General features: G+C 37.8%; 1 protein-coding gene across 1 annotated transcript in view; it reads right to left on the reverse strand.

Moving 5' to 3' along the window:
• The window catches only part of LOC106087448 (zinc finger protein Xfin), a 70,184-nt gene extending 57,655 nt beyond the window's left edge, over positions 1-12,529 (reverse strand). Inside the window, exon 1 of the mRNA XM_059366483.1 lies at positions 11,788-12,529. Coding sequence (XP_059222466.1) covers positions 11,788-12,432 — 645 coding nt within the window. The 5' untranslated portion in view covers positions 12,433-12,529. The remainder of the gene's footprint in view (positions 1-11,787) is intronic.
• Positions 12,530-14,658: the final 2,129 nt, after the last annotated feature.

Raw genomic sequence — 14,658 nt, forward strand, 5'->3', positions numbered from 1 at the left:
AAATTTCAGCCTACCAACCTACCAATTTTGGTTGGAATCTACAAAAAACGGCAACACTGGTTATTATCAACCAAAGTTTGAATACTGAAAAGCAGTGAGTAGAATTTCCGCCACATTAAACTGTTGTAGGTTTGCTAAACGATTCCGCAATTATTTATTTTCTTGAAATTTTCAAGATGTTTGGTTTTGATATAAACATAGTTTTAATAATAAAATACAAACAAAAACCAATTCAATTTATTTTCCTATGCAAGCAACATTGTAGCAATCAATAAAACATGTACTGCACCACGTTATTGGATAACACCTACATTTTATAACTTTTTTTTTTTTGTAAAATTTTCCAAAAAAATTCTGGCAAGCTTTTGTCTGCGACTTTTATTGCAATGTTAGTTAAAAGCGGCTGCACTGCTGGACATTTGGGGTGCGTCACTTTTACACCAAATCTGCCAAACTTGATGATATTATGTTGTGTTATCCTCATGATGTTATATTGTGTTACTCTGCTGTCGATGAATTAGTTTTCCAATTTGACCACCACTGCTGCTGCATCATGTGTACGCATATGAGTCTTCAACAGATGCGATTGGGAAAAGCTTTTGCCGCATATTTCGCACACATGTTTATTGCGATCCTTGTCATGTGTATGTTTATGGGCTCGCAAAGTGTTCTTTCGCTGAAATGCCACACCGCATATGTCACAAGCAAATGGTCGCAAATCCGTATGCGTAATCGAGTGTACATTTAAATCGTGCCCGGAGTAGAAACTTTTGCCACACACATTGCATTTAGCAGGTCGTTCGCCCGTGTGTCGGCGCATGTGAACCGTCAAAACTCCACCGCTTCTACATCGTTTACCGCATATTTCGCAGATAACTGGCATAATGCCGGTGTGAGTTATCATATGGGATCTCACTTCTTTGGTGGTAAAGAACTCTTTGCCACATTCTTTGCATTTATGCTCCTTAACACCAGAATGTCGCATTTTGTGACGCATCATATTATTATTTTTGGTAAAGACTTGGCCACATATATCACAAAATATTCCCGTGTGCTTCCATTTGTGACCACGCAGGTCGCGGGCCGATCGAAACATTTGATTGCATTCCTCACATTTATGTTTAAAATTAGGAGTTGTCGATTTCTTAATCGGCCTATTTGGATTATGTGTAATGTATGTGTGTGCCCGCAAAGTTTGCTTGTTGCGATACGAACGCTTGCAGATGGGACAAGGATATGGTCGATCAACTTTGGGTTTTTTAACGCTTTCCGGCTGTAATAATAAACACATGACAAAGAACAAATATTTGATGTTGTAAAACACTCTATTCTATATACAGGTGGTATTTGGCACTTAAAAATATTCATTGGAAGTGCAGTCCCAAAAATGTTTCAAATTTTCGAATCGCCTATTACGATATGCTTCACATGAAAAGTACTCCATTTTCTATTTTCATATATTAATAAAAACAAATCAGTTACTTTGAAAATACACTGTAAAAAAATTAACAAAGCATTTAACAATGGTCTAAAACCGGACCATATCCTGCAATGGAATCTCAATAAGATTTTAAGACCAAAAAAGAAAGCACAAACAGATAAACTTTAAAAAAAATTTAAATTTCAGGAAAAACTAATTTGATTATGAAAGAAGAGTTATCATAGAAGACAAAAACATCGACTTTTTGAAACTTTACATCGGAAAGGCATCAAATAAGTGGAGAGTATCTTTGCCTCGCTCTATACACAAATCTGCACCAAATTCCATGCATTTTAGCAAAGGCTTTCGAAAAAATCGGAAAGAATTTCTAAATCGAATCGTGCACTGCATTACCACTACAGTAGTGGCGCAGGGTTCAGTTCATGTTTCAAACATAAATTCGATATGAATATGTACTTTGTTAATGATTTTTATTCCGAGACCTAAAATCCTTAACTGGATCTGTTAGAAAGCATATGAAAATTGTATATATACAGTGGTGAAAAAAAATAATAAGGACAACAGTTACTATTGGGTTGCCCATAAAGTAATTGCGGATTTTTCATATAGTCGGCGTTGACAAATTTTTTCAACGGCTTGTGACTCTGTAATTGCATTCTTTCTTCTGTCAGTTATCAGCTGTTACTTTTAGCTTGCTTTAGAAAAAAGTGTAAAAAAGTATATTTGATTAAAGTTCATTCTAAGTTTCATTAAAAATGCATTTACTTTCTTTTAAAAAATCCGCAATTACTTTTTGGGCAACCCAATATGAGGACCACGCCCACTAGGGCAAATGCAGATTTTGGCCATAAACATTCCACTAAGGAACAGGGGCTAACTTCTCACCTATCAATGAGTGCAGTCCGATTCAAGTTTAAGCTCAATGATAAGGGGCCTCCTTTTTATAGCCGAGTCCGAACATCGTGCCACAGCTCGACACCTCTTTCGAAAGAAGTTTTACATGGCATAATACCGACAAATTTTGTAAGCATTAGGAAGGGAAAACCACCGCTGAAAAATTTTTTTTTGTGGTCTCGCCAGGTTTCGAAGCCACGCGTTTAGCGTCATATGCGGACATGCTAACCTCTGCGTTATGGTGGCCTTTCACTAGGGCATTGACATACAGATTAAGTGTGAGGCAGCCAATGCGGCTATGAGACCTACAACGATGGGAGAATGGATTAAGGATGGGATCAGCTCATACCATCGCGGTATAATCAAGACGACGATAGAAAAGCTGGAAGGAGGGGAAGAGGTTTCCGATCGGATACCTGAGATGAAACTTGAAGTTGAGTGCAAGGAAATGCGGCCATCGGCACAGTCTTGGATTGACGGAACCCTAGTATTGCCATCTGAAAGACCATGTTACACGGATAGAACAAAGTTAGAGGGCAGAGTGGGCCTGGGGGTCTACATTGAGAACCCAGGAACTACAGGCGGAAATCCGAACGATCACCGAATTCGTGAAGTGGTATGGAGCTAACGCGAGGACGTATGAATATCTTCGCCGACGGTAAAATTGCCATAAGGGCAATAACAACCAGGACGGTAAGGTCACGAACAATATTGCAATGTAAGAAGGAGATTAACACCTTCCCTTAGGATGGCAGAATCCGCATCGTTTGGGTGCCGGGCTCTAACGGAGTAAGGGGAAATGAAAGGGCAGACGAACACGTACGCTCCTACAGGGCAAGAATTGATGCCGACGTGCAAGATGATTGTCCCGATTGTTACCACGATGTAACCGCACGATACACGTCACCTGTTTAACTGCCCTTTGTCATTGCGCGGCTTTCGCGTCTAACAGATGCCGGCACTTAGGTGGAGACACAATACCAGACATGAACCAACATAGGCGTGTGGTATTGAAAACAACTAAGGATTTTGTAATAAGCAGGGAATTGCAAACTTAAAAGATTTCTTTTTAGAGGTTACTTTATAGTTTTTAGAGCGCACAACAAGCCCATTACTGGTTCATAGCGGCATGGGGCGGATTAATATCTGCACCCTTTTTTTCAACGAAATTCGTCTTGGAGTGGACTACGACCCTGGTTAAATTCATCATACCATCGATTAACACTGGTCCTTGATGGAGCTTCATCGCCAAAAATTGAATTAACTTAAACAATGCACTATTGCTGAGTCAATCCACATCGAAAGATATAAAAAATATTCGCACGAAAATGTTGACGATTTAATTCCATTTTTTGGGCGAGATGAATCTTTTAAGTTACTGTAAACAACACAAATAGCGCTCTTATGTCAAAACTTTCTGAGTACGTATCACCTCAAAAATGTCAAACTTTACGATAGAGGTGTAAGTTGGCAGATAGCAACACAAGGGTTGTCCAATACCGAAACACAAAAGGTTACTGTATGTGGGAAATTTGTGGCGATTTGATGGGAAATCCCTTGATTACAAAAAAAAAAATTGGCAAACGAACAAAAAGCACAGAAAGGATATACGGACAGACGGACATGGTTAAGACGATACTGCATGGCATCCCATGGCAGCCGGTTGTGCGTACCGGATTGACCCAATGAATTCCTTCATCGGCAAGGGCTGCCGGCTCTGTGTACCACACACTGTTACAACATCAACAACAACGATTCTGCAAGAATTTCTAAATCGAGCGCTACATTTTATCACAGCCACCGTTGTGGTACAGGACATAGGTTTTCATCTATTTTTTGTTTTTCATCATCGTGTTTTTTTATAATATTGGGTTGCCCAAAAAGTAATTGCAGATTTTTTAAAAGAAAGTAAATTCATTTTTAATAAATCTTGGAATGAACTTTAATTAAATATACTTTTTTTACACTTTTTTTCTAAAGCAAGCTAAAAGTAACAGCTGATAACTGACAGAAGAAAGAATGCAATTACAGAGTCACAAGCTGTGAAAAAATTTGTCAACGCCGACTATATGAAAAATCCGCAATTACTTTTTGGGCAACCCAATAGTATACTTTGTTTACGATTTTAATGCTAGGACTTAAAATCCTCAACTGGGATCCCCAAGAAATTACTACAACAAACTTTGAACGTCTTGTAAGCACGTACAATATTTTACAAACACGAGGGTATGTGATATGTGTTGCAAACAAATATTTTTTTGTTTTTTGCCAAACTAAAACATTTGTGGTTTTGTTTCATATCGCTGCAACAAGACATTTTGCTAAAAATTCAAAATAAGTTGCATATGATAGCATAATCATCCAAATAATATGATAGCATGTATCTCAAATAATGAAATCATTTTTCAAAAGTGAGTATTTCAGTCATGTAAAACTCCAATAAAAGAGTAGTTTTGCTAATGGATTTCGTATTTTTCATTGCAAAGTGAAAGCCTTGATATAGAAAATATAAACACACAATTAAAATTAATTTGCATTAAACAACTTTTATTTAATTTGACAAAAAAATTATCATAATATTAGAAAATGTATATTTTTCATTATACACAGAACGCTTTTATACAACCCCTAGTATGGTCAACTTTTTGTTTGCAAAATGTTGGCAACTGCAACTAATTCACTTAAGGATGTGTCTTTATTACAAGAACTCTTTGCCAATAACTACTTAAGGTGTATTACTCTTCTGTTTTTGATGTAGTCTTCGTCTTGAACAAGGCCTCCGCATCATGTTTACGCATGTGAAAGTTCAAACCACCCAATTGCAAGAAGCTTTTGCCACAAATCTTGCACTCATATTTATTGCGTTCCTTCTCATGGATCTGTTTGTGAGATCGCAAAGATTCCCTTCGTTGAAATGTCGCTCCGCATACACCGCACCCATATGGCCGCCGATCAGTGTGACTAAGCTTGTGTTTATTCAAATCGTGACCGGAGAAGAAACTTTTGCCACATACCTGACATTCAGCAGGCCGTTCGCCAGTATGTCGTCGCATATGATCCTTCAAAATCCCACGATCCCTACAACGTTTACCGCATATTTCACAGATAACTGGCAACACGCCGGTGTGAGTAACCATATGAGAATTCAGTTCCTTAATAGTAAAAAAAGCTCTGGGACATTCTTCACATTGAAAGGGCTTAACGCCCGTGTGACGCATTTTATGACGAACCATATTGCCAACTTGACTAAAGCTTTTGCCACATACATCGCAATATATTCCTATGTGCTTCCTTTGGTGAGCACGCAGATTGCGGCCCGATCGGAACGTTAAATTGCATTCCTCACATCTATGTTGAACCTTAGCAGCAGAGGGGTTCACTTTGTTTGGATTATGCGCAATGTATGTATGCGTACGCAAACTTTGCTTGTTGCGATAAGAACGCTCGCAGATGGGACAAGGCAATGCTCGTTCATTTTTGGTGCTTTTAGGGCTTTCAGGCTGCTGCAATAATAAAATCATGACAAAGAACAAATATTTGATGTTGTAAAACACTCTATACTATACAGTTGGTATTTGAGACTTCCAAGCCCTTTTTGTATGGGAAGTGTAGCCTCAATTTTTTTTTTCATTTAAGAAATGCTTTGATAATTCGCATAGTGTAGACCAAAAAAACTTTTCGTGAAGATTTTAAAATTGCATAAAAAATTCATGTAAGACTTATAAAAACGACTGTTATAATAATATTTTAAAATTTAAAAAAAATAACTCGCTAGTAGAAATCTAAAAAGTAATTTGAGCCTTGATCTCCCAATAATCATGGCTAATTAAAAACAAGTAATAGCGTGCTAAGTTCGGAAGGGCCGAATCTTATATACCCTCCACCATGGATTGCTTATGTCATGTTCTTTGCACGACATCTCTTTTTAGGCAAACAAAGTATAATGGATAAAAATTGCATTGGAGCTTATCAGGTTTTGGACTGATTCGAACCATATTTGGTTTAGATATTGGAGCCCCAGTCATTGTACAAAATTTCAACCAAATCTGTTGATAATTGCCCCCTTAAGCCCTTTGAGGCTTAAGAAGTAAAATCGGGAGATAGGTTTATATGGCAGCTATATCAGGTTATGAACCGATTCAGACCATATTTGGCGAGGTCATTGGAAAAATCGTTGAAGGTCATAGGAGAAATCGTTTTACAAATTCTTTATCGGTTTATTTGGCAGCTATAAAAGGTTATGAACTGATTTAGACCATACTTGGCATAATTGTTGGCCATAATAAGTCATAACAAAAGACCTAACACATAATGTCAGCCAAAATTGGATAATAATTGCTCGCTCAAATAGTGTAATTGGGATAATATCAGGTTATTAGCTGATTTTGTCCATACTTAGTACAGTTGTTGGAAGTCATAAAGCACCTCATACAAAATTTGTGCTAAATCGAATAATAATTGCGCTGTTTCAAGAAATCTACATCCGAGATCAATTTATATGACAGCAATATCAGGTCATGAAAGCATTTGGACCATACTTAGCACAGTTGTTTGAAGTCACAACCAAACATCTTATACAAAATTTCTGATTAGAATTGCGCCTTCTAGAGGCTCAAGAAGCCAAGATCCCAGATCGTTTTATACGTGGCAGCTATAACAAAACATGAACCAATATGGCCCATTTACAATACCTACCGACCAACACTAAGAGGAAGTATTTGTGCAAAATTTCAAGTGTCCATTCTTTCGAAATTTACCGTGCTTTCGTCAGACGAGCGAACATGGCTTTGAATGTCAAACGATCAAGAAGATAAATAATTTGTTGGGTCAGATCAATATTTAGAGGTGTTACAAAACGGAATGACGAAATAAGTACATCCCCATCCTATGGTGGAGGGTAGAAAAAATATGTCAGTGCACAAAGCACCAGCCTCACAAGACATAAGAGCTGGCTTTGATTGGCAGCCTCAGTATAAAAAAGATGTCATTGTTAAATTTTCAATATTAGGCCAAGCCAATCGAATCAACCAAAGACAATTTTAAGAATAACTTGGCTGCTTTCAAACAATGTCCAAAGTTTTAAGTTCAATTTTCCAATTTACCATTTTGTGTAGCGCCATCTGTTGGTGGCTAACCCCTACAAATATTTTCCATAATATTTGAAAATCAACCAAATGCAATTTTAAGAATAACTTGGCTGATTTAAAACAATGCCCAAAGTTCGAAGTCAAATTTCAATTTATCATTTTGTGTAGCGCCATCTATTGGTGACTACCCTACAAATATTTTTCATAATTTTGGAAGAGTGTTCGTCCCCGCGATGAAAGATTTTTACGCAATTGTTCTTCCGTATGAGTCACGAAACACTCTTCTACGATATCATTGGACAATCCATCTCGTGTACAAAAATTTTACCAACTCTTCGGGGCGATTATCTTGCAGCCCATTACGCTATAATCGTCCATATGATTTGTGAATCACTCTTCTGGGTTATCATTAGACAATCCATTGCATGTGCGGGGAAGTTTTAATAACTCTTTGCGACGATTCTCTTACAACCCATTGCGTTATAATCTTTCGTATGACTCGGGAAACATTCTTCTAGGTTATCATTGGGCTATCCATTGCATGTGCGAAAGTTTTAGCAACTCTTCGCGTCGATTCTCTTACAACCCATTGTTGTTGTTGTTGTAGCAGTGTATTGTACACTGAGGCGGCAGCCCTTGCCAATGAAGTACTCCATCGGGTCAATCCGGTACGTACAACCGGCTGCCATGGGATTGCACAACCCATTGTGTTATAGCCTTCCGTATGACTCGGGAAACACTCTTCTAGGTTAGCATTGGGCAATCCATTGCATGTGCGGAAGTTTTAGCAAATATACTCGTCCAGAAGATTTGTTAATAATCACCTGAGTTAACCTTTCGCGATTGTTTTTCTTTTTTCAAGCCTGGTGGATTTGTATTGAATTATTTTATTCGATGTTTTGTGGACAACTTCAACAACACCAAACAGAATTCTCACTTGGCTTTTATGGCAATTTGTACTTATATGACGAATATGACGAGTAATACATTTTTTTTTTACTTTTTTCGCAGTTGTTAATTTTTTTGATCAACAGTTTGATATGCTTTTTTAGATCTTCTTGAACGCACAACCCTTTTCCAATATTATTATTTCCAATATTTAATAAACATTTTAAAGCACTTATTTGTTATCCGTCCCGGTGAGTAATACGCAATTCTTCTAGAAGTGAATTTTATTAGTCTTCCAAAACGCTAATTTATTACTCGTCCACATGATTCTTGCGCGATTCTAAAATCTTCCAAGACTCTTCTGAATTACTCTTTAGCAGCTCATATGGAAGACTCGCGGAACACTTTTCCAGAAGATTCGTCTTGGTGACACAACTCCTCACGGCAGGGGAATCTTCTACGACTCTTAGACGAGCTCGTTCGCGATCGTTATGTTCTTCTAGAAGATTCGCGGAAGACTGTTTGGCGATCAAAAATGTTTGCAGGGTAGTGACATAACCTAAATTAACCTAAATTTTGCCACCAACAACCAAAAAATATTCTCACAGCTATCACATATACATATGTACCGGGACGACCCAGCAGACACACACAAAAGCAGGACAGAGATGGCAAAGTGTGGATAACGTAGGCGAATGTTGTAAGCGAAGAAGACAGAAGTTACAAACTAATGATCTCAGCCAGCTTTCCATCAACAAGACAAAGGGAAGACTATCCTTTCCACATTTTTAATGAACAGCTGTAAACGAGCGCACAGAAAAACCCCAAAAAGCAGTTAGGGATGTGTTATATAGAAATGAATTGGAGCATAGACCACTTTACTTTCGCTCCATCTTGAACTTAAGGACTTGAAATAACATGAGTTTAGTGTCTGTATATGACTCTATGGGGATTCTTCGATTCCTGGTTAACTGGCTACATTGCCAACCCATCGCCCTAAACCATTTGGTTAGGGCGATGTTATACCATCTTTTGTGGCTCTAGGTCAGTGCTGGTCAGGTCACACACACACAATTGCAGATTATTGTGTAGATCCAAAGAACATAAGCCCACGTGCTTGAAAATAGTATTTGTTGATGTTGTTGTTGCAGTGTGTTATACACTGAGGCGGCAGCCTTTGCCATAAGATCAATCTTGTACGTACAACCGGCTGCCATAAAATTGAAATAGTAGTAACATTTGTTAGTGCGCCCACCACGGCTCTAGGTTATCAATGGAATTCAATCCCAAGGCAGCCGGTTGTACGTACCGGATTGACCCGATGAAATTCTTCATCGGCAAGGGCTGCCGTCTCAGTGTACAACACACTGCTACAACAACAACAACATCAATGGAATTCTCTGGTCCTTCGATCTGAGTTTAAAGTTGATGTTATCAATACGTTGGGTGGCCGATTTCAGGGTTGAAAAACGATTGCCACAAGGCTGAACATAAATTCCAGAAAAACAGGGGGTGATGCCTTTCACAGGTAGAAGAAAAATGTGAGTCATCAAGGAACTGGTCATTAGAATGTAGTACAGCTTTTACAATCTCTGAAGCCTATATACCTGGACGTAAATATTGACCAGAATTTTGATTAAAAAAAAGGACGTCGATAAAAAGGATCTAAAGAGAATTAAATAACCCTTTTTCCTGTCAATCCTGGAAGGAGAGAAAATGCCTTATCTCGGGAGACTATATGGTTTTTGTTCTTGGTTAGAAGTTAGACTAGCGAAGGAACGTAAAGGGTAAAGAGGCTTTACTACTGTTGGTACTTGATAGGCATTAGTTGGAGGCTTAGGCTAAGAGCGGTACAAAGGATTATTGCTGTATTTGGAACCATTTGCCGCTTCTAAATGTTTGGTGATTCTTGGCTCCTGCTTAAGTTCACAGTCGCGGCTCTATTGCTGTGTATGGGTCGTTCGACAAATTACGTTAGGGCATTCATTGATGACTCTGACGTCGTTTTTCCGGCTAAGGGACTTTAGGAGACTGCAGGCCTGGAACATGCTGGCATTGGGCACGGGACAGAAATATTTATTAAGTGCTTGTGGATTAAGGGGCTATGAGACCGCTGATCCGCCAGAGGGCCACGTTGTAAATATGTATGGCGGCACTTAAGACTCTGTTAATGTCGACGGCCAAAAACCGGGCCAATAGGAATAAATTAAAAATGGAGGTCGTCCTCTTCACCGAATCTGTAAATGTGAGAGAGCCTGGATTCAAATCACGGCCAGGACATGAGAAAATATTCAGTGGATGTTATCCTTTAAAGGAGATCCCTTATCATTAATCAGGAGATCCTTAATACACACTGTTCCTTAATGGCATGTGCAGGGGCAAATTTTTGACTTGAGCGAGAGCGATAGATATGGCCTTTCAAAAAAATGCCTCTAGATTTGTAATAGGCACAATCACACATTTGCATAGTACTTCCGAGGGCTTATATTTTTACTCTAGATCAAACAGGGTGAATCTTCATGTAACAGATTTTCAATCTATTGCATCAGAAGAAGTTCCCCGCGGTGTACAAATGAGATTAGTCTGTGCTTAACTACTTTCCAGTAGATGCACCCTTGTCAATTTCTATTCTTGAATTGACGCCAACAAGCTGTATGTGTGTTCGTCCCAACCAACTTGCAACCGAATCACTCAATGGTTATTCCATTTGCATTCAGAATCTTTACCAACGGTTAATAGTTGAAGTTGCATTGCAACACACTGTTGCAATATAAAAAATTATCTCAAATCTTGTAAATCTGTAAGAGAGAGTTGATTGCCAAACTAATTTCCCGCAAACCCATATACTGATCACTTATTACAATACTTAAATGTTTTGAAACATAAATGTAATTATGTGGATTTTTATATTTGCTGCAAATATCACATTACGAAATTTTTAACAGGATAAAAAATAAACCTTCATATCAATTTATTATCTTTAATCTGCAGTTTTATACCTTAGATGATATTAAAAATTATACCTCAAATATTAAATCTTATACCATGGATATTGTATCTTAAAGCGTGGATATTGTAGACAATTGCTGTGGATTATTAAATCGATTGTTTAAGTATGCATAAAGTTTTTAAATTTCAACGGATCCAGCATTTTTGCTTTTGTTTCTAGGTAATAACAGGCAATAAAAATTGATATTGTGTACATTTTTAAATTATGTTTTTGATAAATTTCGCATATTTCAAATATTGAGAGAACCCATCAGCACTGTTTTTTTTCCATTGTTATCCAAAATCTTTATATGTATGTATATTATATTGTCTTCATAAAATACCGAGTGCATGGTTTCCGGAAATCGTATGTTTCCAATAAACTAAGACTAAGAAGCAAAATTCCTTGTGACTTCGATTAAGAGTTCTACATTTCCAGAATTTTTTGTCGGATATTCTCCCAAATTAATATTGCTTTGTAATACTCACTTTTGCGTTTGGATCCTTCCAATCATCGTCATCATCGTCGTCACCGTCGCCTTCGCCTTCGTCTTCGTTTTCTTCATCCTCTTCATTTTGTTTAGAAGATCCTTGTGGTTTATCATCATCTTCTGGAGGGTTCTTAACTATTTCTATTTCAATGTTTGTTGATACGTTGGAGTTTTCCGCCACGGCTTCCACATCTTCAATATATTCTTCTTCTTCAAGTGATTTTGATATATTTTTGTTATAATCTTCTTCGTCTTCTTCTTCAGATTCGTCGGTCATTGGTTGCTCTTGTAGTAAATCATCTTCATATTGTTGGTCATGTTCATCTTCCTCGTCGTCTGTTTGTGGTTGGGCATAGTCTTCATCTTCATATTCCTGCTCCATCATCGTTTGTTCAACAACAATTTCTTCCTCTTTTATTGGATCATCTCCTAGGTCTTCTTTAATAAGGATTTCTTCAATTTCGACTATGTTGATATTTTCTTCGCCAATATTCAAATGCTGGCTTTTAAAGTGGTCCATAAATTTGTCAAATGCTAGCTTGCGATTGCAAATTAAGCATGTTACTTTTAAAACTGCCGGTTGAGATACACAAAATACTTCGCCACACTTGTAGGGCTGTGGCCCGCAAGCTGTTCTTAACATAGTGCACACAATTTCTTATTAATTTTGTTCCAGAAATTTAGAATAAAAGTTATAAAAAAAAAGGAAGCGAAAATGTAAAATGTGGAAATCGTGCCAAAGTACAAAGTCGACTGATGTTTTAACGCCGTTGTATGGCGTTCCTTTTCAAACGCAGTGACGCCATCAGGGTGTACTTACAAAGGTAACAGCAAGCAAAATGTCAAATTGAATGTGTGTTGGTGTACTCAAAATTTGTGATTTTGCGCCAAATTTTACTGAAACTTGTTCGCCTTGATTAAGTTCATAATAAAAATAAAAATTAATTTAAAAAAAACATGAGTGGTAGTGGTTCGCGAACTAATAGTGTCTACGCTTGATTAAAAGTTTAACAAATGTTCACTAGATATCATTTGCTCGCTTTATTTACCAGCCGAAGAGAGCAAGAGAATTAACAGAAGATGGAAGCTTACGGAAGTTTTTTTTTCGTTCGAGGAATTGAAAAAAGCAAATAAAATCACTGAATGAATATTTAGACAATTATTTTAATGGCAAACGGTTTGTTTTAAAACTAGCTGTGTTATTAGTGATATAGTTGAGCAGGTGTTTTTGCAAAAATACACAGAGGTTAAACAAGCAATATCCCTGGAAATAGAGAAGGTATGTACATATTTATAATTACTGAAAAGGATAAAAACTAAATAGTCTTAAGAAGTTTGGCATATCACAAAACTGACACTGTTCCATCGCTGTAGTAAATAGCATAGATCCTTGCAATATAAGATGTCAGATGAGGGGTGACTTTTTTTGTGGCTTAAAATGAATGGATTGAAGAAAGTTGGGTGCTGCAAACGTTCCAAGACTATATGGCCCAAAGCATTTCTTTGCTTTTAGAAGAGTTTTCACTTGTTGTATTCATGGCAGGAAACTGTATAATTTGAAAATAAGGTTGTTGTAAACACATTTCCATGTGGAGCTGGCGATCCTCGTCAAGCTCGTTCCGGTCCAAAGGACCGATCGCCGGAGTGAACCGAGTGGTCATTAGTTATTAAAGACGCCAATAACTTGAGCATCATAGGCACTCAATATTTGTGCAAGAGCCGGTGCTACTCGTCCTCTCGCTGAGACTTCGCTCGATACCGTTGATTGTCCGCGACTGCCGTTGCAGCTACTGCGTATGGAGCATTGCACTATCCGCAACCTGTGGATGCGCCCGGTAGCTCGCAGTCTCGGTGACAGTAAAGAACACAACAAAGATCGGACCTCAAAGTTCCAATTTGTGTGGTGCACACACCTATTTCCCGTGCTAAAAATATGGTGTTTAACCAAAGCTTGCAAACATTGTCTTCTGTAGAATTTGTGAGGACGTTCTTGCAGCAATCGTGTCTATGCATCGGAACAAATTTGCATAACAAAGAGAGCATGGTAGAAACGGCTGTCCACACAACGCAAGCTTGTGGCTACAACAACAACAGGTCATCGCGCAAGATGATCTGCTGTGCGTGTAGACTTCTACCATTAACAAAGAAATGTTTAGACTTTTCAACTCAAATTATACAACAAATAACTCAATAGGGAGAGTACACTAGCTGCTTGATATAACAAGGAGTTATTGATCCTTTTAAATAACCAATGGCCATCATGTTCCCACGACTATCGGTTCTTTGGATCGGAACGAGCGTGTTCATTTGACGAGGATCGCCCCCTCCATATGAAAATGTGGCTACAACAACAATAGGAACTGGCAAAACTGGCACTTTAGGTTCTCATTTCTTTGAGGACTTGTCTGAATTAGCGGATGTCTACAATGTCAAGTTGTGGGGTTTTTTAAAAGGTAGGAGCTAGCAAACATTTTCCTTAATAAAAATCTCACTGTCTTTATTTGTCTTTCTTATGCCGGCAACAACGAAAATGATTACTGATGAAAGTTTGTAAATAACAATTAGAAAGCTAAATTTAGGTGGTAATTTCATATTGCCATAACATTATTTTCGTTTAATATTGGAATTGGAATCATTTATCTTTGTCCACACTGTTATGTGATGTCTGTCAATGGCTTAGTATCCACTTCATTCATGACAATGTTATGAATTTACAAGTGAAAATTAGCAACAGGACTTTTTGGTCATTGAACAGTTGGAACTTATTCCAAGTCATCCTCCATTTTCCACTCCGTAAAGTGATGGTGTAGATGTCAATGGTTTAGTATCGAATTTATTCATGGTAGTGTCATGAATTCGCATGAGAGCA

This window comes from Stomoxys calcitrans, chromosome 4 (assembly GCF_963082655.1).
Source record: "Stomoxys calcitrans chromosome 4, idStoCalc2.1, whole genome shotgun sequence".
Taxonomy (NCBI): Eukaryota; Metazoa; Arthropoda; class Insecta; order Diptera; family Muscidae; genus Stomoxys; species Stomoxys calcitrans.